At 49.3% G+C, this 22,590-nt stretch overlaps 2 protein-coding genes across 6 annotated transcripts in view; one reads left to right on the forward strand and one right to left on the reverse strand.

Moving 5' to 3' along the window:
* Positions 1 to 17,244, forward strand: part of LRIG1 (leucine rich repeats and immunoglobulin like domains 1) — an 86,638-nt gene extending 69,394 nt beyond the window's left edge. The window contains exons 10-19 of one of the 2 annotated variants that reach the window (XM_084530754.1): positions 2,041 to 2,112; positions 3,385 to 3,456; positions 5,295 to 5,458; positions 7,001 to 7,321; positions 7,913 to 8,194; positions 8,728 to 9,147; positions 10,476 to 10,598; positions 11,202 to 11,348; positions 12,466 to 12,774; positions 12,992 to 17,244. In XM_084530754.1, the coding sequence (XP_084386880.1) occupies positions 2,041 to 2,112; positions 3,385 to 3,456; positions 5,295 to 5,458; positions 7,001 to 7,321; positions 7,913 to 8,194; positions 8,728 to 9,147; positions 10,476 to 10,598; positions 11,202 to 11,348; positions 12,466 to 12,774; positions 12,992 to 13,224 (2,143 nt within the window). In that variant the 3' untranslated portion in view covers positions 13,225 to 17,244. The remainder of the gene's footprint in view (positions 1 to 2,040; positions 2,113 to 3,384; positions 3,457 to 5,294; positions 5,459 to 7,000; positions 7,322 to 7,912; positions 8,195 to 8,727; positions 9,148 to 10,475; positions 10,599 to 11,201; positions 11,349 to 12,465; positions 12,775 to 12,991) is intronic. The other variant, XM_084530755.1, reaches the window with a different exon arrangement.
* Positions 17,245 to 18,310: 1,066 nt separating this feature from the next.
* SLC25A26 (solute carrier family 25 member 26) overlaps positions 18,311 to 22,590 on the reverse strand; it is a 96,431-nt gene continuing 92,151 nt past the window's right edge. For all 4 annotated transcript variants that reach the window (XM_084530766.1, XM_084530765.1, XM_084530764.1 and 1 more), the window contains 2 exons: positions 21,994 to 22,067; positions 18,311 to 18,758 (listed from right to left, as the gene is read on the reverse strand). In XM_084530766.1, coding sequence (XP_084386892.1) covers positions 18,662 to 18,758; positions 21,994 to 22,067 — 171 coding nt within the window. In that variant the 3' untranslated portion in view covers positions 18,311 to 18,661. The remainder of the gene's footprint in view (positions 18,759 to 21,993; positions 22,068 to 22,590) is intronic.

Genomic DNA, 22,590 nt, shown 5'->3' on the forward strand with positions numbered 1-22,590 from the left:
TTGTGCCCAGCGCTGCGGAGCGCGGCTGGGCTGCGTGGCTCCGTGTGCGCCTCCCTTTGAAGGGGGCTGCTGGGTTCAGAGCATGCCCCCGAGTCAGAGAAGGGGCTGTCTGAGGTCTGAAAGGCATCGTGGCTTTAATGAGTTGGCTGGAGCACGGCTTCATTCCCAGTGTGTTGAGTATTTCCTATGGATGTAACCATAAAACCGCATGCGCCATCACACACAGCGCAGAGGTGGGTGTATTCACCCCCCAGGGTCCCTGCTTGCCTCTGCCCAGATGGGTAAATTGACAGAATCGGTATCTCAGATTCTCAAAGTTCAAGATCTGCTGTAAACCACACGCAGAAATCTCCAGTTATCAAATCCAAACCCAGCACAGCGCTCGTTCAGGGTTATGGTTCATAAATGAGTTTGTCTGGCTGCTGCCATGTGGCCCATGTGCATACAGTGAGTGAGTTACCGTATTAACTGTTCTAATGGGCTTCTCAGAGCCCGCATTAAGACAAGGTACCTTTTACCAGCTGATGGTACACGTGCCTGCAGACAGCCCTTGCTGCTTGGGGTGTTGTATAAAGCTTGTGTATGTAGCTTGTATGCAGCTGTTGCTTTATACACTGATGTAGTGTAAAATGCAGTAAGGAGAAGCTCTGATACGCTGGTTTTGGGGCTGTAAGAGGATTCTCAGGACAGCTCTCCAGGTATTTAGAACAATGCCCCTCCTAGAGCAGGTTACAGCTCTCGGGAGCCTTGCTGAGCCCCATTTTTCCTTCTGCTCGGTGTGACACAGAAGCTGTTCTTCCTGGGTGGCAGTGGTGAGCCACCAGCTTGTCCTGCCACTCGGATGGTGCTTTGTGGAGAGCCCTAAGAAGTTCCTGCAAATGGATGAGCTCAGATAATGGCCACACATTTCATCTTGTACCCCAGCCTCCTTTCTGCATCTGGTAGTGAGCACAGTTCTGGAGCCTCATTAGCACGTAGGTGGCAGCCTGTGTCTGAGGCAAGAATCTTGCAGGAAAACCCAACCCAGCAGAGCACCTGACGTGGCAGTCCTTTAACCAGAGCTGTCAGCAGTGACTTGTGCTGGACGCCGTGTGAAGCAAGGGGGGGGATAAAAGATGTAAAAGATGCACCTGGAAGACAAACCTCACACAGAGAGAGCTGGGGGAAGGAAAGAATTTCCTAATTAACGACATCGGTGGATGTATTTTTTTTAAACAGTTGAGGGGCTCATCCATTTTGCATGAACCCTGCCCCTGAGCAGTCAGCACCGGTCAATATTTACAGAGCCCTGTACCTCTGCCAGCAGCAGCTGGGCTGGGCTGGGCTGGGCTGCCTGCAGCTGCCTCTGCCGGTGGGGAGGAAGGCTCCGTGGCCACAGATGGAGGCAGGCTTGCTCCTCAGCTCAGGGCTGTCTGTGCATTATTGCCTTTTCTCTTCTTCCCTTTGGCCCTCGAACTCACCACGCTGCTCTTATTTATTGTGTAAAATGTTGTGTTTGTAAGAGGCCAAGGAAGGAAGTCGGCGCTCCCGTGGGCGAGGTGCTGTGAGCACGCAGCCCAGAGGCAGCCCCTGGATGCGGATACCCGATCAGGCCGAGCTGCAGCGAACAGATCACTGCTCTTTACTGCCTGGGAAGAAGTCAGAAATGAAAAGTGGTGCAGGGAGAGTCCCAAATCCTGTTACACTGGCATCACATTAATCCTGTCCGCAGCCAGCCTTCAAAGACTGGAGGGACCTTGTGTTAACTCTGCGAGCTGGTTTCCAAGCACGGGAGCAAAGCTGCCTCTTTCCGTGATACGGCACATTCCCTTTTGTGCTGTCATCACTATTAAATTCGAATACAGATAAAAGGATTTAATTTCAGGAGCGGGAAAGCGAGTGCACTGCAGCCCTCTTAATCTGCACGCAGTTCAGATTTCCTGGGACTTGCACCGAGCGCGTCCATCAGATAAAGCCCCGCTAATTGTGTTCCTTCTTTTTCTGCCTCCCTCTCCCCGTTTGCTTTCTGTTTATCTGGCACTGGATGTTTGGAAACTGCAGAACTCTGTTTGGAAACAAGATCAAGTCGGTGGCCAAGAAAGCGTTCTCAGGGTTGGAGGCCCTGGAGCACCTGTGAGTAACCCACCATGCCTTGGATTTGGGGAAGGGGGGGCTGCCAAAAGTAGCTGCTTGAGAGATCTGCTAGCAATTTAATAGCGTCTTTGTAAACTGAGAAGCCAGTCCATTTGTGGGGGCCACCTGCTTCCTTCTCATTATAAGTCCGCCTCAACTTTGGCCTTTTTTTGTGCCAGGAACAAAGTTATAGAACATATGGCAAATCTGCATGCTCTTAATTTTTTGATTTGTTCTTGGATAAATATCGCCTTGCACATTGCTTCTTTGCAGGCAGTTAGCGATGAAAATTGGCGCTTTCAGATGTAGGGCTCCCTCCTCTTCCCCTGCCCAGACTTCCTCCTAAATCTGGAGGCTGGCAAAGGAGCGCCTGTGATACAGGCACCAAACATCCCCGTCCAGCTCCGCTGCCTAAGAGCGGTTTGCAAGAAGTGCATTTTGGCTGCTGCTGTGTAATATTTTTTCTGTCCCAAGGCTGATGACTCCAGCAGCGATTCATGAATAGCTTCCTTTCTGAACTAAGGCATGTCAGAGTACGTGAGATTCTGCTCTGGATGTCTCATTGGCCACTGATCCTACAAAATGGTGTGGCCACTGAGAGCATATTGAGGGGTGAGGACTGTGACTGGGGGGCACCACCCCCAATAAAGGGTCCCTTACTAACACCGTGCTGAGATTTTCTTCTGCAAGCAGTGCTGGCATTTGTCTGTCCCGCACTTCACCCTAAATCTGACACTATCCTCCTTCAGAGGACAAGGGATTTTTTTTTTAATTAGCGACAGTTGCAAGGGAAGCTTTTAAGAATACCTTCCTGTGGAAACATTGCAGTGTTTTTCAAGCACTCTAATATCCTCTCAAAGTCACTTTCAAATAACTTCTCAGATGCCGTTTTGTGCAAGTATTGGCTTTCTTTACGTTTGCTGAAGGTCTGGCCTGGGATTCAACATTCCTGACTATCTTTGGTTATTGAGAGGGCTGAGGAATTTCTGAGCCCCGGGTGATGGAGGTAGCTGAGACTGAGAAAGGGTAGTGAGCAGGTGGGCTATGGACTGACTTAGCGATTTATTCCTGAGGTTTTTGCTTCCTTACTATTGCTCAGCAATACTTGTTCAATATTAAAACGCTTTGTGGAAAGCTGTTTCTGTGAGCTGCGAGTGCGTGCTGTCCTAACGAGGAGCCGCCACCTCACCTCCTGCTGCCAGTCCTTGCTTAAATACGGAGAGATTTTGTCACATCCCTTTTGCTCAAACCACCTCTGTTTGTGTTCTGCAGGAACCTTGGAGATAACGCCATCCGCTCCATTCAAGCAGACGCTTTTGCTAAGATGAAGAGCCTGCGGCAGCTGTAAGTAATTGTGCTGTGCACACCATTAAGGAGGCATGGATTTTTCTTGCCCTGGACGTGAGAAGTAGCACGTTGTTTGCAAGGGGGTGTTATTCACATTACCACTCATTTATATCCTCCTCCCGCTGTCCTCCTCGGCGGGGTATTTTTACACACGAGTAGCTGTCATGGGAACATCTTGCATTTAATAGTGAGTGAAATTAGATCATCGAGACAGGTTCCTCCAGCAGGTTCGCATCTGTGCAATTATTCATCTCCGCTCAGGAAGTCCAGCCCTGGTCCTGTTGCCATCTCTCCTCCTCATGCCGTCACAGCTTTAATCCCAGTGGCCCATCTGCTCCTCTGCCGTGCCTATGTTTAGGGTCCGCGTACAGCACTGACATTTCAGCGATAAGCACCATTTGAGCTGAATCCGCTTGTCATCCAGCCTTCTGGTGTAAAAATACGGATGTGTTATCAGAGCTGCTGCTTGTGCTCCAGCCTGGGCTCCGTGCTGTTATCAGACACTGTTTCCAGTCTTGCCTGGTTTCCTTTCCTCCTCTTCTCTATAAATATTTAATCCACGTCAGTGCATTTGCTGCACTCTGGAGTAGTGCAAAGTCTGTGGAACAAGGAGTCACTTCTTTGGTACTCGGGCAGGTTCAGGATCTTCTTCCTGACTTCGAAAATGGGAATCAGGTGATGCTAGCAAGGACAGTGAGTACCTGTGACTGTAGAGTAAGACAAACGTTGCACGCTCACTGCCTCTTTGACCACTTTATCTGCTGCATCTATTGCATCGTTGAAACAAAACTGAGGAGAAAATCTGATCTGATTAGAGAAGAGCTTGTGGGATGCCAGATATTGTGAAGGAGCCTTTATGTCTTAGCAAAGGTGGCTTTCAGAGATGACATACAAGTGCAGAATACGTCTTATTAAAATCTTAAATACTAAGGGTCTCTCTGACCTCTCCCAGCTCGCCAGCAGTGTTTATGCCATCACCTATTTTAGGGGCAGCACATCTGTCTAGGCCAGCAAAGCAGACAAGTTTGGAAGAGCAAATCCCTGTGCTCCCTCATTCCATCCCTCTCCAGTCCATTTTTTCCTTTTCACTTTTCAGGGCTAGTTTCTTCAGGATTTCCCAAGGTTTTCAGGTATAAAAACGGGAGGAGATTTACACCTTCCTACCACACAGTGCTGCAGTTGGGATTCTGCTGTGCTGTTGCTTCTCTGCTATTGCACAACCTGCAGCACTGCGGGGCAGATTTCTCTATTAGTCTCTGGGGCACCCTGTGCATTTGGTGTGAGGGATCAGCCTGGCTTTTCCTAGGATCTTAGACCAAACCAGACCACTCTGAATTCCCTGTTGATGTAAACATGCAGCTCTCCACTACCCTCAGAGCTGTGCTGAGCCACAGTTTGGCCCAGATTAAAAAAAAAAAAAAAAAAAAAAAGAAGCTTCAGAAATGAAGCTCCCCTTCATTTGCATCTTTTTCCCATTTATTTTTTTTTAACAGAAGCTGCTGAGTTACTGTTGGGGTGCTGAGAAATGGCTTTGTACCATTTGTTTCCCAACTGGTCACTGCCTGCTGCTGGGGACCACTCTGAAAGTGGATAATAATTATAAGGCACCAGGGGGCACAAGACTGGGGCGCTGTATGCAGAGATGAAACGCTGCTTAAATGTGTGCTGTATTTTGCTTCGTTAGTGCCTTGAGGACAGCCCTGCGCTCCTTTTTTCCTTCCACCCCTGCTGAGGGGATGGGAGGAATGTGACCAACATGAAAGGGCCGGGAGCTTTGCAGCCTTCTCTCCACGCAGGAGTCACAGCAGGCTCGTGTTGGTTTTGTTCCCCTGCAGCCACATAAACAGCGACAGCTTCCTCTGCGACTGCCAGCTGAAGTGGTTGCCCCCGTGGTTAGTGGAGAAGGAGCTGCAATCCTTCGTGGTGGCCACCTGCGCCCATCCTGAGTCACTGAAGAGCAAGAGCATTTTTGCCGTCCTGCCAGAAAGTTTTGTGTGTGGTAAGTCTTGCCTGTGTGTTTTGAGGTTGTATGAAGGGCAGAACTCACTTGGGAAACATTTTCTTTGACTACTAGCATGTTATTACGAGAGAGTTTCTGTTTTGTTTTGTTATTCAATGGGATCAAAGGAAGCCCAAGCCTGCATTTTAAAAATTTGTCATTGGCTACAATTTATTTCCCACCAAAACCACACAGCGCATTGCTTGCATGTAGTGTATTCCGTACGGAGCTCCCTGAGTATTAAATCAAAAGGGACTAATGCTTGTTCCAGTTCTGAACGGGGCAGCACAGCTGCACAGTCCTCTTGGGTTGATATTACCAAGACTGCAGCTATCATTTTATTCCTGCGGCAGCGCTTTGAGCTTGTTGTGTAGCCCTGTGTTCCTCGCTCATCTTTCCTCCCTCTTGGAAACATGAACGAAGGCTTAAAAAGAGCAGAATCCATCCATTGCAGCTCCTTTTCTTGGTCCAGGAAGGTGTCACACGTAACCCACCGACCGCTAACAGTTGCGTTATAATCTTCTTTTTGCTTCTGCTGCTGTTTTTTCATCTAAACGGTGTTCGCCTACATAAACACCTGGTTTTGGGAGCCAGTCCCAGCTCAGTGGTGCCAAGCATCGTGGCTCCTAGGTGGGGCTGCACATGGCTGCTGGATGGAGAACTGAGCTTCTGCACACACCACTGAGCTCAGCTCAGCACGTGACTTGCATTAAAAACTGAGCGAAAGCTTTGTTCCAGCTGCTGTCCCACGTCCCTCAGGTCTGAGTGCTAGGGCTGATGTATGGCCTCTGTCAGAGCGAGACCGGGAGGCTTGCTGCATTCGTGGGGAAGACACGATCACGAAGGCTCCATCTCCACAGCAACATCACAAAGTGAAGACAGTTTTGCTTCTCCAAGGCCTCCAGGCACACTAGTATTCCTGGTTCCAGAGGCCTGGCTGCTTAATTAAACCTTAGTCAAATATTAAATTACACCATTTGTAGAAATCTAATAAATGAATCTGCTTGGAACCCTGCTAAAACCAACAGTCTTCAGGGCAGAGCAAGAGTGTACAAAGCTTTCCACCCTGGACGGGTGACAGGCGAATACAGCTGCTTCTGTTTTGAGTGCAGGCTGCAGTTATCCTAAACCAGGCTCCCGAGCCTTATCCGCAGAGGTGGCATTTGCAGCCCTGTGCTTTAGCTGCCCCCCTGCTCTCTCCTCCTGCTTTGTGCTAGCGCAGACCTTTTTGAGGTTCAGCCTCAGTGGTGAGGAGAGCTGGGCACCTTCAGGGTGCTTCAGGCCTCTGAGCGACTGCCTGACTCCGCTGATCTCAGAAGAAACCAGAGGAGCAGAGTCCTGGAGCTGTGCACGGCACCTCTGCGCTGTCCCGAAGGTGGAGCTGTGCAAGAGCAAGCAGTTTTTCTGGTGTAGACAACAGTGGATGTACAGACAGATGTGCAGTAATGTCTTTCACTTCCACACTCGTTTTCTGTTGCATCTCTCTCTGTCCCAGTCTGCCCTCGCAGCCCAGCACTAACCGTGCTTGCTCTTGTCCCTCAGATGATTTCCCCAAGCCTCAGATCATCATCCAGCCCGAGACAACGGTGGCAGTCCTCGGCAAGGACATCCGCTTCACTTGCTCGGCTGCCAGCAGCAGCAGCTCCCCCATGATGTTTGCGTGGAAGAAGGACAACGAGATGCTGCACAACGCCGAGATTGAGAACTTTGCCCACGTGCGGGCGAAGGACGGGGAGGTGATGGAGTACACCACCATCCTGCACCTCCGCCACGTCACCTTCGCCCACGAAGGCCGCTACCAGTGCATCATCACCAACCACTTCGGCTCCACCTACTCCAGCAAGGCCCGGCTCACTGTTAATGGTGAGTAGAAAGCTGCTTTCTGGTTCCTGCCCTCGCCCTGAGGTGGTTCAGTTCTCTGGGGCCCGCTTTTGGCCATTTGTAACCCTCAGTTACTCCTGAGGGCCCATTCCTGCTGGTGAGAAGCTCCCAGCCGGTTCACACCAGCTGCTTGCATCGCTGGGTGCTGAGAAATGCTGTGTGAGGTGCACGTGCCGGGCTTGTGACGGCTGCCATGCAGCCAAGCACTTCTGCACACTCTCAGTGGCGTTAGTCACCTGTCTGTGGCTGTTCCAGAAGAGTCTTTGCCCATGGGAATGAAAAAGGATAGAAAGAAGAGCGATGATAGTGATTGAAAGCTCTCTGTAGGAGGGATAGTGGGGTTTGGTTCAGGTTAATTACAGAAGAAAAGCAGTTCTGATCCCAGCTCTAACGATGCTGTGTGGGGGCACCTCGGCCAGGTACGTGCTGTAGAAATGTGGGGTTAGCCCTCAGCAGCTGAGGTGTCCACCCGCGTCCATGTCCTGCCTAGGAAGGAAAGCAGTTTGAACTGCCTGGAAGACGGCGCGTTCCCCAGGGAACTGCTCACCTCTTTTCTTGTTTTTCTCCCACCAGTGCTGCCCTCCTTTATCAAAACTCCCCACGACATCACCAGCCGGACAGGGACGACGGCACGGCTGGAGTGTGCGGCTGAAGGAGACCCCACCCCGCAGATTGCCTGGCAGAAAGATGGGGGCACCGACTTCCCCGCCGCCCGGGAGCGCCGCATGCACGTCATGCCCGACGATGACGTCTTCTTCATCACCGATGTGAAGATCGAAGACATGGGCGTCTACAGCTGCACAGCTCAGAACCCCGCGGGGTCTGTGCTGGCCAACGCCACCCTGACTGTCCTGGGTAAGATGTCTTAGTGCCCCTGAGGGACCAAGTGGGAACGGGAAGGGATTGCAGTCCAGGCTCTCTGGCAGTTGCAGGCACAGAAATGGGACAGAGGCGGTACTTACTCTGTGTTAATCTTATTTCATCCTTTTACACTGTAGTTAACTAATGAAAAATACCCACTAATTAAAAAAGGAGCTTTGAGTCACATTTCCTCTTGTGCCAGGGAAGCCCCTCTAACCACGCTATTTCCTGGCTGGGAAAATTACTTCAAGAGGAAATTGCACTCCTCCTCTCAGGCCCTACCAGATTATCCATGTGTCAGCCATTGCCCCTGATCCTGGGGCGTTTCTTTGCTGGGAAGACCAACGCCAGCTGGTTAAGAGAAGGCTTTGGTTGTGATTTGGTTGTGACCTGTCGTGGTGTGCTCCTGGGCCATGGCCACACAGCGCATTGCTGTGTATTTGTCTGCAGAAACGCCGGTTGTGTTCAGTACTGTTAAAAGAAATTGTCCCACCACAATAATTAATTTTGGCATTTATTCCCTGCAGAGACACCGTCTTTGATCCACCCGCTGGAGGACCACGTGGTGTCTGTAGGTGAGACCGTGGCTCTCCAGTGCAAAGCCACGGGGAGCCCACCCCCACGCATCACCTGGCTGAAAGGTGACCAGCCCCTGGTGGTGACGGAAAGGCATCACTTCACCTCGGGCAACCAGCTGCTCATCGTCAGGAACGTTATCCTGGAAGACGCAGGGAAATACACCTGTGAAATGTCCAACACCCTGGGGACGGAGCGCGCGCACAGCCACGTCAGCATCTTACAGTCCCTGGGCTGCCGGAAGGACCGCACCACGGTGGGCATCATCACCATCGCTGTGGTGTGCAGCATCGTGCTCACCTCCCTGGTCTGGGTCTGCATCATCTACCAAACCAGGAAGAAGAGCGAAGAGTACAGCGTCACCAACACAGGTACCTCGCCTCTCCTGCTGAGGCTTTCCTTAATCTTTTGTCTTGTCATGCTTCCCACTGAGGCCAGACTGGCACGTCAGGTAGCCACAGTCACACTGGAAAAGCAATTGGCTTATCTCTGTGGTTCTCGTGGCTACCAAAGCTGGAACCAGCATTCGCTTGCTGCTGAACCATGCTTAGAGCTGTGTTTCTCGCCTTGGCTGGCTCTCCAGATTGGTCTTTTCCACTTGGAAGTGTTTGTTTTTTTTTCCCTTGCTTTGCTACTTTGATGTTCCATGACCATAACTCTCAAGACAGTCTGGATTGCGCCCATGATGCTGGGAACCTGTCTTCTTGGGAATCTGTATTTTCAAAGGCTTTGTATTCAAATCATTGCAGAAATAGACTTGGAAGCTGGAAAACCCTTTTCCATGTTGCCTGTAAGAGCTGTTGTAACCCTGCTGACAAGGGGCATCCCTCACTTTTTGGGCAAAGAAGAAGCGGTGTTTACTGCTTCCTGCTGAGCCTGAAAGGGGATCATTTGGTGCAGTAAAAGTAAATGGTGCAGTGAAGAAAACCTCTCCTGCCCTCAACTTTATACAGCTTCTGTACAGAAGTGTGGCAGAACCAGCTTAGGGTTTCCGTTCCCTTCTTGGCTTTGCAGCCTTGCTGTGTTACTGCTAGCTTTAGATGTAGTGTGGCACGGTGTTCTGGAGACATGAGCTAGGTAGGAGGTATTGGGTACCATGTGGCTGGTGCAACATGTTAGTGGGATTTTCTCTTCCCTGTTATTCAGTCCTGGTGTATTTGAGTTTCATTTGGTGTTTGTATGACAGAGGTGTATGGCATTTTGGTGTTTGTATGACTGAAATCACCTGATAAGAAGTGGGGAAAGCCCAGGGTAGCTAAGGGGGGGCTCAGACGGCCTGCTTAAGTGAATCAAAATGCCCGCTCCCCAGAAGTCTGTTGCTTATGACTTTGCCTCATTTGATTCAAGTCCTCGGTCTCCCATTCTGAATTTCTGGGGATCAGGATTTGCATATTCTGAAGAGGCAGCTCCCCTGCAACCTACCTCGTACTGACTATGCCAAATGCAAACATCCAGAATGGCTTAGCAGTGCTAAACCTCCCAGCTTCGGGCTTTGAAAAGGCAGGAGCAGGGACTCTGAGGGGCATGGGGTATTTTGGCGGCTCAACTCTAATTCATTGCACTTAGGGAAAACAGCATGGTCCCAAATAATAATAATTTGGTCCCAAATTCCTCTTGCATATGTGCTTTTAGATGCAATGAAAGCAGAAGCCTTTACGTCCTACTAGGAATTCATATTTCTCTACTCCCATTGCTCTAGATGAGACTATTGTGCCTCCAGACGTGCCGAGCTACTTGTCTTCACAAGGGACTCTTTCTGACAGGCAGGAAGCGGTCGTCAGAGTAGATAACCAACAGCCTAACGGGCATGTAGACAGCAATGGTGAGAACCAGTTTAATTATTTCTTCTGTAATGCTGTATCTGAATTTGATATGAGGAGGGAAAAATCACAGTACAAAGTACTTAGCGCTTGTTACGAGTTATCTGAAAGATCTTCACCGTGTAATTCTCCAGCTACTGCACTTATGCAAAACAAGGATCTGTCTTTGGCTTTACAAAGCCACCCTCTCCCAGTAATAGCTGCATTTATGCATGGAGACTGCTTCAGAAACTGCTCAGTCAGGCCCTAAGGAGTACCTTTTTGCTAATTTTGGATTAGTTCTTTGGCACCAGAGCTACCCCTGGTTAAGCTCTAGTAGAGAACCCATTAGCATTGCCTGTCCCTGCCTTCGGGCTTAGAAATTAATGCTGGGATGTTACAGTATTTAAACACAGTACATTAGGGAGGAAAAGGTAAGTGTTCTGAACTAAGATTCTCCTATGATTATGCAGCATTTATTCTGTTAAACGTTAACTTAAACTTATCTATTACCTCCATTGCTATTTTTCTCCCTTTTGGAGTTTTTATGTTAGAAATGAGGCTAACAGCCATTCGGCTGAGGGCAGATGGTTGTAATCCTAAGCCAGATGGTTCATTTGTTGCAGGTATGTGTCAGACTGATGCTGGAAGGTGTCCAGATGTTGAAGCTCCCACTGTAGGCTGCAGACAGCCAAAGCTATGTATCGGCTATAATAAAGACACTTGGAAAACTGAAGACATGGCTGATGGAATGCTTGTTCCAGATAAGACAGGTACAAAACCCATTAATCTGGAAAGGTATTTCATGTTTGTACAGATCAGAAAGCCCTCCAAGTCAGACAGCATTAAGACAAGAAATTGTTACCTTCAGAAGAAAAAAAAAAAAGCCCAGAATGATTCTCAGGTGCGAGTACACTAAATTTACTTTCTCCTGCTTGCTTTGATCCTCTATCAAACTTGGATAGTTTGAATTTGAGGAACCATCAGAAAGGCAGACTAAAGCTCGTGATAGCCATGGCTTGCAGCTGGCTGATGGGTATTTTGATTTGAGCTAGTCCTGAAAGCACTTTCAAACTGAAGGTGTTAAAATTTTTCATGATCTTTAAAGGGGCTGCCAGCTTCAAAGCTCAGCATTTTTTAAAAATTTTTTTCAAAATTTAAATGTTGGTTTGGGCACTCCACCTGATTATCTTCTCTTTGCCAATTTCTTGGTTCTATTTTTAGGATGAGTTTTGTGTTCTTGTCCTGTATTGTAGTATCCACAGAAAAACAGCCAGTGAAACACATTTTCTCTCCAGGAGAAACTGTGAAGTTGAATAATGGAAAGCTGTCAAGTGCACTAAGAAAGTTAACTTTCAAACCTTAGAAGCTCCTTTCATCTTGCTGCTTTGAATTCTGTTCATCTGTTATTCCCACTGGCAGTAATAAAGCATCTTGAGATAACAATACGTTTTGACAGTGATCCCTGTAAAGCAGCAGCACAAAAATAAGAAAGGTAACTTGGTATTATAAAACACTTATAGAAAAGTTTCACTTTCTAATTCTGCCTTGACTAGAAAGTTTACAAAAGAGATAAGCACGTAATTATTTAAAAAAGTCATCACCTCTTAGGAGTTAAACCAACCAAACAAAAGCTGCCAAATAAACACATTAATTGGAACTACTTTTTGTGATAGGACAGCTACCGAGTTCCGAAAACCACAAGTATTTACTAGCCCTGTATAAAACCCGAGATGTGTCCATATTATTTAGTGAGAGATTCCCACACTGCTGAGGGACAGATGAGCTAAACAGAGTTGCCTTTTCCTTCCGCAATTTGTGTGCTCCGGTGCTGACACATTCCAGCTGGTTGACCCCCGTTTATTGCTGTTCTCCCTTCCTCCCGCACAGGCTACGGCCTGCCAGTCGTGTGCGCGGACTGCAGCGGCAGCACGGACAGCATGAACGTCCACATTTACCCCAGGGAGCCGGAGTACTACTCCGAAGGCCTTAAGACTCTGGATAACACCTACCACAACGCACTGAGCAGCAAGGAGCGGAGCAGGAAGAGGGCTGCAGGCACCGGCCTTCTCCACCCGCAGCAGTGCAATGGGATCGCCAGCAGCAGGAGGACAGAAACGGACGGGACCCTCTACCCCAGCAACCACGACAGGATAGGGCCCGGGAGCACAACCAGCCCGCTGCTAGCAGACAAACACGGTACGTCGCTCCCCTGGGATCTCTTCCTCTCCCCAGCTGTTCCACAGCATCACTGGGGTTACATCAGAGCCGGGTTTTTTAACTTCTATCAGCTTCTTAAACTTGGCTCGAGAGTACGAATGACAGTGGCAGGGTTGGTTTTATGAGGCGCACTGTCAGGCCGAGCCAGCTGGCTCCAACCACCAGCTAACCACACTGGTTCTTTCCTTTTCCGCAGGCTCTTCACAATCAGTAGCAAAGCCTTCAGAGCTTAACAACCTGAATTTGGTGAGAGCTTCACCATCAGGAGGGTCACTAAAGCAACTGAACGTGCTTCCTGAAGCTTCCCCAACACTACTGGATTTGCAGAGCGAAGCAGAAGTGAAACAGGCTCTCCTGTCCAACGGCTACGCACCCACGGCGTGCGACTCCATTCCTGAGTTCAAGCCACCAAACAGATCGATAGACTGAGAGGACAGACTGCCATGTGCAAATTAACAAACACGCTATTATTATTATTATTATTTTTTGCACAGAGTATATAGGCTACTTACTTCTACCTCAAATCCTGAACTGATGACCTGTCAAAGGCAACACAGCTGAGGTATGAGAAACAAGCTTGTATGGGGAACAAACTCCTGTTCGAGCGTCATCTGTCTGTACATAGTTTAAAACTTCCCTGAGAAGTATGAAGCGTTCAAAAGTTGACTTGCATATGAAGCACATAAATGCAAGGGATTATTGTGTAAAGAGAAAAGTATTTGATACAATTGTACATAAGAGTTTTCATATATAAATATATATATATAAATATATATATATATATCTTTTACAGAGGCTATTTTAATCTTTAGTGCATGGAAAACTGAGTGAAATTTTACAATTTTGGCAATATTGTTTTCAGTATCAGGTTGCTGTTAAACTTCGTGAGAGAAATAATTCTGGTGCCTTAAATGCATAAGCAGAACTTTAAAAAGCCAGACTGTTCCAAAGGGATTGTCCTCTTTTCAATGGAAGTTCCTTTAAATCAAGGATCAATTGGGTTACTTAGCACAAATTTCCTTCCCCTTTGAAATTTATTGCACTTAACACATTTAAACAGAGATCTGCAACTGTTTCAAATGAAGTTTATATGAAAAAAAAAACAAGCAGTGAGAAATTACATAGCAACCTGATTTTCTCCTGTTTGTGGAAGAACTTAAATTCCCTTAGTTTTCAAAATTGCAGAAAAATTAGTATTTGAACTGTGACTGCGCTACATTAGAGTGGACCACACAAGCAGCACTAAATAATTCAGCAACAGGGCAGAGCCCCAGAACTACCCAGCTATCATGGCTGGTGAACAGCCATTACCAAAATAAATAATTCATGCAGTAAACTGTGGGGTGGTCCCAGACATTGCACCCTGCAAAAGCCTCCTAGCAGAGGGCATTATCTGCCCACACGTGCTCTTACAGCCCTGCTCACCTACAGAGCCCAGTGCAGACATTTCCCCCCGGACGGACGCAGCTTCACCTGTACAAGGTGCGTTTGGGAGCCGGCCTGGCCCTGTGAAGCAGAAGGAACAACCTTGGCCAGTACAATGCATTTGCTACCCAAGAAAAACACATCTATTCAGGAGGGAGTTTGAACCCGTGCAGCTGTTTTGACAACAAAACCTAGGCCAACAGCTGTACCATGAATTCATACAATGCTTTTACCTTTTTTTCCTACAACCCAGCATTAGGCTTTCTTGTTTGACACCGTTACCCTGAGCTGCAGCCAGACTCTTGATGTGAACGTACCCGCCTCAAATGAATTACGGTGCTCCGTGCAGCAATGCTAAGCAATGCAGAAATACCCTCACTTAGAAGGGAAACTGTGTATTTAGGGTTGAAAGTACTTGTTTAAATGGAAATGTCTCAAATATTTTGGGGGTCTTTTAAGTTCATCCATGAACGGGGGAAAAAGAAAAACCTATGTTGGTGAAACAGATCTTTGTCACGTCTAACTTCACTACAAAGCTTTTTATTCCTAGAAAGGCTGCTTTCTGTTGGTACCTGTGGATGGAGGACTCCCTTCCAGCTATTTGTAATTTGAGTTCTGCTAATACGCGGTTGCTAACCCTGGTGATGACTACTTTGGGGAAAGGTTTTCTGGGGAGTTGTTACTTTTTTCCTTAGGAGCAACACAAATGCCAGTCCCACTGAAGCAGAGTCTAGTGGAAATCCACCTTTGTTAGGGCTGTGGCTCAAAACAAGCTTTAGAAATGGGGGCAGAAAGGCTGCATTTGGGGTTCAGATTCATTACTTCTGGATCTGCCTAAGCCCTACCACGCAAAGAAGCTGCACGCTGCCCTGCACCAGCACAGCACCCATTCATTTTAAGCTGTTCGTGCCCAACCTTAGCTCGAGAAGCCACCACCTCCCTTCAGGGAAGGACCTCTCTGCCTTTTGCCTAGCAGCTGGGGGCGGTCTGGCCGCAAGCTATCCCCCCGAGCCCCCCGTTAATGAAGCAAGGTGTAATTGAGCCACGTACCTGTCTGTACCAGTCCTGACCATTGACGCATTTGCACTTTGAGACAGGTGGCTAGCGATGTTGAGTGCCAAGCCTACTCCAAGCAAAGGAAGAGGACGTTAGACAATTACAAACCGAGCGCATTTTTCCCTTTAGTCAAGGGCTAAAAGAACCAACTGACGGGGAAAACAGTGGGACCGGGAAGAGGGGAAAAGACCGACCCAACTGCCTCCTTGGGCTGGCGACGCGTCACCACCACTGCAGACACCAAGCATATTTGCCACGTTAACATTTGCAAATGATGTTTCTAAATAAAGTTAACTGCCTAACGTTATGACTTCCACTAAATATGTGAATTTGCTGCTTCTAAGAGGCAATGTGAAAGAGGAAGTATTACTTTTGTGTACAAAGTTATTTATTTATTAGAAAATTTGGTACAATGTTGTACATTGACAAACATGTAAGATATTGAAGTGTCTAACAAATGGCATTGAAGTGTCTTTAATAAAGGTTCATTTATAATATTACAGCTTTTTTGTTGAGTGAGCTTTTGGGAGTTTCAGTTGAAAATTAAATAAAATTCTAATCCATTGCTACACTCTTTTCTGTCTTTCTCTAATGAAAATGCAGAGTAACTGCCAGAATATCCGCTTGTGAAATTAGATCCCCAAATTTAACATCAGATACTGCGGATCAGCGTGAGATTCTGGCAGTCGGGCTTGTGGATGGGGTGGAATTTGGGGGCTGCAATGAAAGATACAATAAGGAACTCATACGAAATGCACTTCTAAGATATCAACTGCGTAAGTATCTGGCAAGTACCCTTCTCCTGGCACCGAGAGCAGAACAGATGGGGGTGGGTTAGTGTGTAAAAAAACAGGGCCAGGACAACCCCAGAGTCAGCTGCAGTTTTGAACACCTCTGGCTTGCTCAAATCCAAACCCCACCTTCTACAGAAATTCCAGAGGCAGCTTTGGAGATAAGCATGAATTTTTGCTCCAGCTAAAGTCTCAACTCAATTTCTGTATATTATTTACAAAATAAAGTATTTCCTTCTCCAAATTCTAACCCTGAATATAACACAGCTTTTCTGAGACTATGCTAAATCCCTTAACACATTAAAGTACTTTAAAATGGAAAAGCAAGAGCCTTTAAGAAGCTAGTGCCTTGAGCTTCAAGTTTTCTTATCCACATTGTCTCAGTAACAAAATAAAATGAATTTTTCAAGTTTCAGTAAACTTGAAATAACTGCCAAAACGTGGCTAAACCGCAAGGCAAACAGACAGGATGGGAAAAAAAAACAAACACCGAGGAGCATTTGCCAAGTTCCCCCCTATTCCCATCACCAAAGGTGCCATTTGCAGCGGGCTCAGCCAGCTGCGTGCACACCAGCCCCTCGCCACCACTCGCCTGGTGCCGTGCTGGGGTGCAGAGCCAGTCCGTCAGCGCGAGGGACGAGGGAGCAGCGTGGGGGCTGCTGGAAATGCTGAACAGCTCAGCAAGGCCAGCCTGGGTATGGCACCTGGTTTTGGCAGCACAGCTGGAAGGCGTTGGGGCTCGCTCAGGTGGCAGCACCACTTTGTGTGGCAAGAGCTGTGTGTCCAGGTGGGATCCGAGCCTTGCCTCACCTGCTGAGCGTTCAACCTCGGCAAACTAAAGCAGGAGCACACGCTGATTTGCACAGCCATTATTAAATTACCACAGACAAACCACCTTAATACAACAGCATTGCAACAGTCTCCCCCCACCCCATGCACTGTTGTTTGCCAAAACTTCGGCTTTTTTTTTTTTTAAGTGGTGATGACAAAACTGGTTATGTAAATATTAAGTAACAACAACAACAACCCCGTATTTGGACCCGAGGACGACGAGGCGTGATTACTTTCAGCTCAAGTAATTAAACAGCCCAACTGCAGCCCTAGCCCCCTCAGCTGCTTGAAGAGCTTTAACAGAAAATATGAGTTCGCTTTTAAGACTAGGTAATAAATCTCTCCCCCACCCCCTATGCCCCTAAAATCGGGCCTGCTCTACATAAAGCTTCATAAAAGACACAGCCGTGGACGTGCTGTGCTGTGCCAGGGCAACTGGGAGACGCAACCAGCCACGATCGGACTGGGTTGAAATTCCCCATTTTAATTGAAGCTAATTTGTAAGAATTACGGCCTTTGTTCCGCATATTTGACTCATCTGCCAATTATTTTGTAAGTTTTGGACTCCTCAAAGCCTGATTGCTGTGTCAGGGGATGACAGGGCAATAAAACAGCCCCCCTCATAACCAAGGCCCACGGCTGTGTCTCGGGGCAGCACTGCCCATTGCTCCAGGCTGAGGCTCTGCCCATGCCCCTGCCCCCATTTTTGCACCGGCCCCAGTCTCCCTACACCTGTGCAGCTTCCCAGTGAGGAGCACACCCTAAGGTGAAGTTAGAGCACCCCAAGGTGCTCTAAATGGCCGATCAATTTTCCCCGTGTTCTGGTGATCATTTAACCCAATAATTTCACCACCCGTTCACCAAGCTTGTCCCAGCACCAGCCTGGCCCCACAGCTCCTCCTTCCCAACAGGAGAGCAGCACCAGAGGTTCCCTCTGCTTGCCAGCAGCCCCCTGAGCCCTTTGGGTCCGTCCATATTTCAGCAGGAGAACTTGGGTGCTCTCCCTGCCCTGCCTTCCCGGCCTCCCTCCTGGGTTTTACCATTTCCAAACTCCTGCTCCTTCAGCTGCTGAGGGAGGAAGACCTAAAAAAGGCCCAACCGCACGTCTTTGCGGAGGCACAGCTGTAAAATAATCCAACCCCGGGCTTTTACTGGAGAAATGTGAGTCTAATTAATAAAGCTGCACTGGTGACCAGGCAGGAATGCTTGCTGTGCACCTGTAGGTATAAACAGGAATATAAACTTTCACAAATATGGCTCAAATCAGAAACAAATGGATTATTGTCTTTTACAAAGAGCCCTCCCAACCCGGAATACTTTCAGTGCTGTAGGAGGGCAGCAGGCCGTAACTCTATCAGCCCCTTCCACCAGCAGTAAAACCCTCCCCGCGTTACGAGGCAGGTGCCACCAAATTATGAAAACTTGCTTTATTTCAGCCTCCCCGCTGTCCGGAGGTTTGCAGAACACTTCCCCTGCAGGAGTTCTCCCAACGCCTTTCTCAGGCACCGTAATTAGCTGTTTACCCCCCAAACATCACTTTTTTTTGGCACGACTCTCCCGATGACTTCACTCACTTTCCGTGCAGGAAAATTTCACGTTTGGGAAATGGGATTATTTGAGGATTTACTTTTCTCTAACAGTGAGAGCGGCGCTCGGGCTGCTCGGCAGCTGCTGCGGGCACGGCGAGGAGGTGGCAGGAGAGGAAGGGCTGCGCTCACGGCCGGGCTCCTCCGGCTCTTCGCAGGACAGAGGCAGGAGCTGGGTCAGAGCAGCAGCTCCCGCGTCTTCTCGTAGGTCCCCAGGAAGATGAACCCTCCCAGGCTGATGGCTGCCATCCGCGGGACAACACCTGCAAACAAGCTGAAGGCAAAGGAAAGGCAGCTTCAGGGTGAGTGGCTGCTGTGTGGCTGCCTGCAGGGGCTTCAGAAAACAAAGCCAAGAGAAACTGTCTCAGATAAGAAGTGCCCCGTGCCCACATCCAGCCTCAGCAGAGGTGCGCTGAGGGCAGGACCTGCTCTATCTTCCAGGAGCTACCCTGCCACAGACCCAGCACCACAGCCAATCCCCAAAAACACTCGGCAGGGAGGGAGCAGGAACGGCTGCATGATCAGCCACGATGGGTTTTAGGTGCCTGATCCTAACAGCTCTTGGAAGTTAACAGGAAACTGATGCAAAGCCCATTACCCTACACATCTAAGCTCGCAGTTGGTCTAATAACTCCAGGACAGCCCGGCGTATCCTCCCCGAGGATTACAGGCTTCATTACAGGCTTCCTTCATTGCGAGCAAGGATTAAACACCAGGCTCGGACCTATTTGGCTTCCTCTGCCGACCGAGCGCCCGCACCGCGGGAGGCCTCATGCAGCGAGCTCCAGCTGGGCTGCACGAGGACGCCACTGCCCTGGGCTCTGCCACCGAGCCCCCACTGCTCCTGCCCACCTCAGGGCCTCGTGCTGTGCCCTCGTGCCATGCCCTGGGAGAAAAAGCGTGCCCCGAGCAGCCGGGGTGCTCAGCAGCTCTCGCTGCGCTGCTCAGGGCGAGCCGTGCCTGCGGGAACTCCGCTTTCCGCTGTAATGAGCTTCGCTCAGGAGCCTGGAGCACCCGGGCAGATGGAAACATTTTATGGCTTTACTAGACAGCAATTGGGTCTATTACCATAATGACAGCTTTAAACCAGAGTAATTTGTACAAGGCATGTACGGACAGAGCGCTGGTGGGGTAAATCCTCTGGTGCAGCACCCCCTGCGTCAGGCAGCCCCAGCGCAGGAGCAGCATCGCCAGAGCTGCACGTTCAAGACCAAACAGGGGCAGATAACTGAGTTACCTGGGAGCTGCAGCCCTGGCAGCACCCACTGCTGGCCATCACCCCCGGGATCCCTGGCCCTGCTCCATTTCCTTACCTGCCCCCACAAATCTGTCCCCCGCAGCCCCTCTGCTGCAAGCCTGACCCAAACCAGACCCCTCCGGGCCACACCAGCCCCATCACCTGATGAATTTTATTCTATTTTTTTTTCCCGCTGGCCCCTTGCACTAAAAGCAGTCGGAAAAGCTGCAACCTGCGGTGGTGGGAGGGCTCCATCACCCTGCTGGTGAGAGCGAAGAGCCACACGGATCCGTCCACCTCATCCCTGCTCCGTGTCCTGCAGGCTGTCCCGGCACAGAGCGGGCCTCGCGGCGTGAAGCAGGGGGATTTACTAGGTGCAAAACAGGAAGCCGAGCCCCGCGCTCTGGTTTTAATAAGGTGGCAATAAGCAATGCATCTTTCTGCCCCTAGAATTCCTCCTCTTCAAATACTAGATTTATTAGAGACGCCGTAAATCAAATCGTGTTGCAACTAGCCAAAAAAGCCTGACATTTTTATTGTTTTTGATTAATAGATTTATAATTGGCAGCAGGCATGGCAGTCTCAGCGTTTATTTTTCCCAAGACTTTCTTCCTTTTCCTTGTAGCTGACGCAGCTTGGCCTACTTTACGTTTTCCTTCTCCAGATCACTTATTGTTTTGATTTCGATTGCGTTGCCTTCCCTTTGGTCCCAGGCCCCGGGTACTATCTTTAGGTAGAGTTTAATTTGGGGCCGTTTAGAAAAGGGCACTGCCGAAACACCCTGAAAGGAACCCAAACGCACGTTTTCTGCCCTCTGCTTCCCCAGCCGACCCCCTGCCTGTTTATGCCCTTCGGTGCTTGACTTCCAGCGGTAGCACAAGCGGCCTCGCTTCTCCCAGCCCCCCTGAAACCAAGCCCTGGAGCCCACCAGGAGGACCTGAAGCTCGTCCACAGACGGGGCACCTCGAGGAGCAAACCCGAGAGCCCAGCTCTCCGTGCGGGCTGCTGGGGGCACGCAGCTGGACGGCTTCCTGCACTGAGTGTCCAGAACTTCCTGCAATTTGTTTTGAATTATTTCCCACATGTGGAGAAAGAGGGCTGAACTTTTTATTAGCCGTGGGAGCAGAGATCAGATGTGAGGAGAAAGCCCTCTCCCAGCACGCCAGACCGTACGCGCTGCTTCCAGCAGCAGTTCACAAACGTCACAGCAGCACCCCGAGAGCATCGGCCGCACCAAGAGGATGAAAAGCCTTTAAAAATGACAGGGAAAAGCACCAAGGAAGGGTTCCAAAACCCTTCATTTCTCTTCCAGCCCCAGGGCAGGTGGGACACGGGCCCCACCAAAGGAAGCACAGCCACACCTCGTGGACTGGAGGAGCCTGAGCTGGCTGCAGTGAAGGTGTCACGCTGTGTGTGCTCCCTACGAGAGGCCAACAGGCACCCTGACTTGCACTCTGAGAGGGCAGGGGAACAGAAACGAGGCAGGTGCCTGTAAAACCTAATAATAATTTATAAGCCCCTGACACCTTCTTCAAAAGCTCTCAAAATGTTCTACAAACACTTGAAAAGGATTTATTTTTTTTTCACGACACTGCTCCAAGGTCAGGAGAGTGATTCTCATTCTCAGAAGTAAAGCAGGGCAGGTGAGAGATTGGATCAGCATCACCCCAACTTCTCATACTGGTCAGCAGAAACCCAGACCAACATTTCTACACACCAGTGACAGCAGGAAAGCAGCTGGAGAGCTGCTCTGGGGCTGCTCAGATTGATTCTTTGAGCTCGAGCTGAATGAGATGTCTCCAGCCTCCCTGCAGCTCCTGTCCCTGCAGGAGGCACTTCTGGTGCTGAGCTACTGCCCAGTGAGGCCAGGCTGGGAGTGCTCCCGGCGTACAGCCCCACACTGCTGTGCACAACACACGTGTTCCTGGAGGTAAGTCCATCACGGGTTATTGAACACAAAGCCACCTTCGCCTCAGAAGCCTGGAGCTAGCCTTAGAGGCTCTACCAAGGAAATATATAAAAATAACACCATTTCTGTGCTCCTCCATGGACACTGCTCCCAGCTGCTGCTAAAGAGAAGATACCGGACCGGAGAGACCTCAGCCTGACCCAGCACAGTTTGTGCCTACCTGAGGGGTGCTCCTGGGCCCTGAGTTAAAAATCTTTCCTGTGTGACATCGTTTAAATACAAGCAGACTGCCCCATCCTCTCCCTCCCCACCCCACAGGCAGAGAGACAAGCCCTGAGCTGTGCTGCTTCAGCGTGGCCTTACCCCGACAGTCCTTGTGTCCTCCAGATGCCTCCGAGGGCAGCCAGCACGTTCCCGCTAGCTGTGGCGGAACCAGCCTGCACCAAAAAACAGCAGAGTCTGAAAATTGTTGCCAGAGAGGTTTGGTTATTTACCGAGCTGTGTGTCCCTGCTTAGTGCCACCTTGCAGCAGCTACAGGGGTCCTAACGGTCTGGGTCTCCTGGCACAGGCTAAAGCTCACTGTCTCCAGCAATGAGGCAGAGGGCAGAAAGGGAAAAGTAGGCACAGAAGAACAAAATAACCACTCCAAGGTCACAGAGCGGGTTAATTACAGGACTGGAGCTCCAGTCTCCTCTGCACTACACTCTGCTCTACGTCCAGCAGCTGACTCTGGACTAAGACGTTAATAAAAACACACTCTAAAAGCACCACCAAGTGACTTCACTACTCACTGACTTCAAACCCAAATGTTAGCAGCCTGGGATTAACTTAAAAAATACAAATTACAAGTAATGGTTAAAAAACATGAGTGGTGTTTTGCATGGGGAAATTACCTTGAGTGAAAAACAGGACAAACACCAGAGCAATTACATTACATGTGTGATCTGGTTAGCGTGCAG

The sequence above is a fragment of the Aythya ferina genome (genome assembly GCF_964211825.1).
Source record: "Aythya ferina genome assembly, chromosome: 10".
NCBI lineage: Eukaryota > Metazoa > Chordata > Aves > Anseriformes > Anatidae > Aythya > Aythya ferina.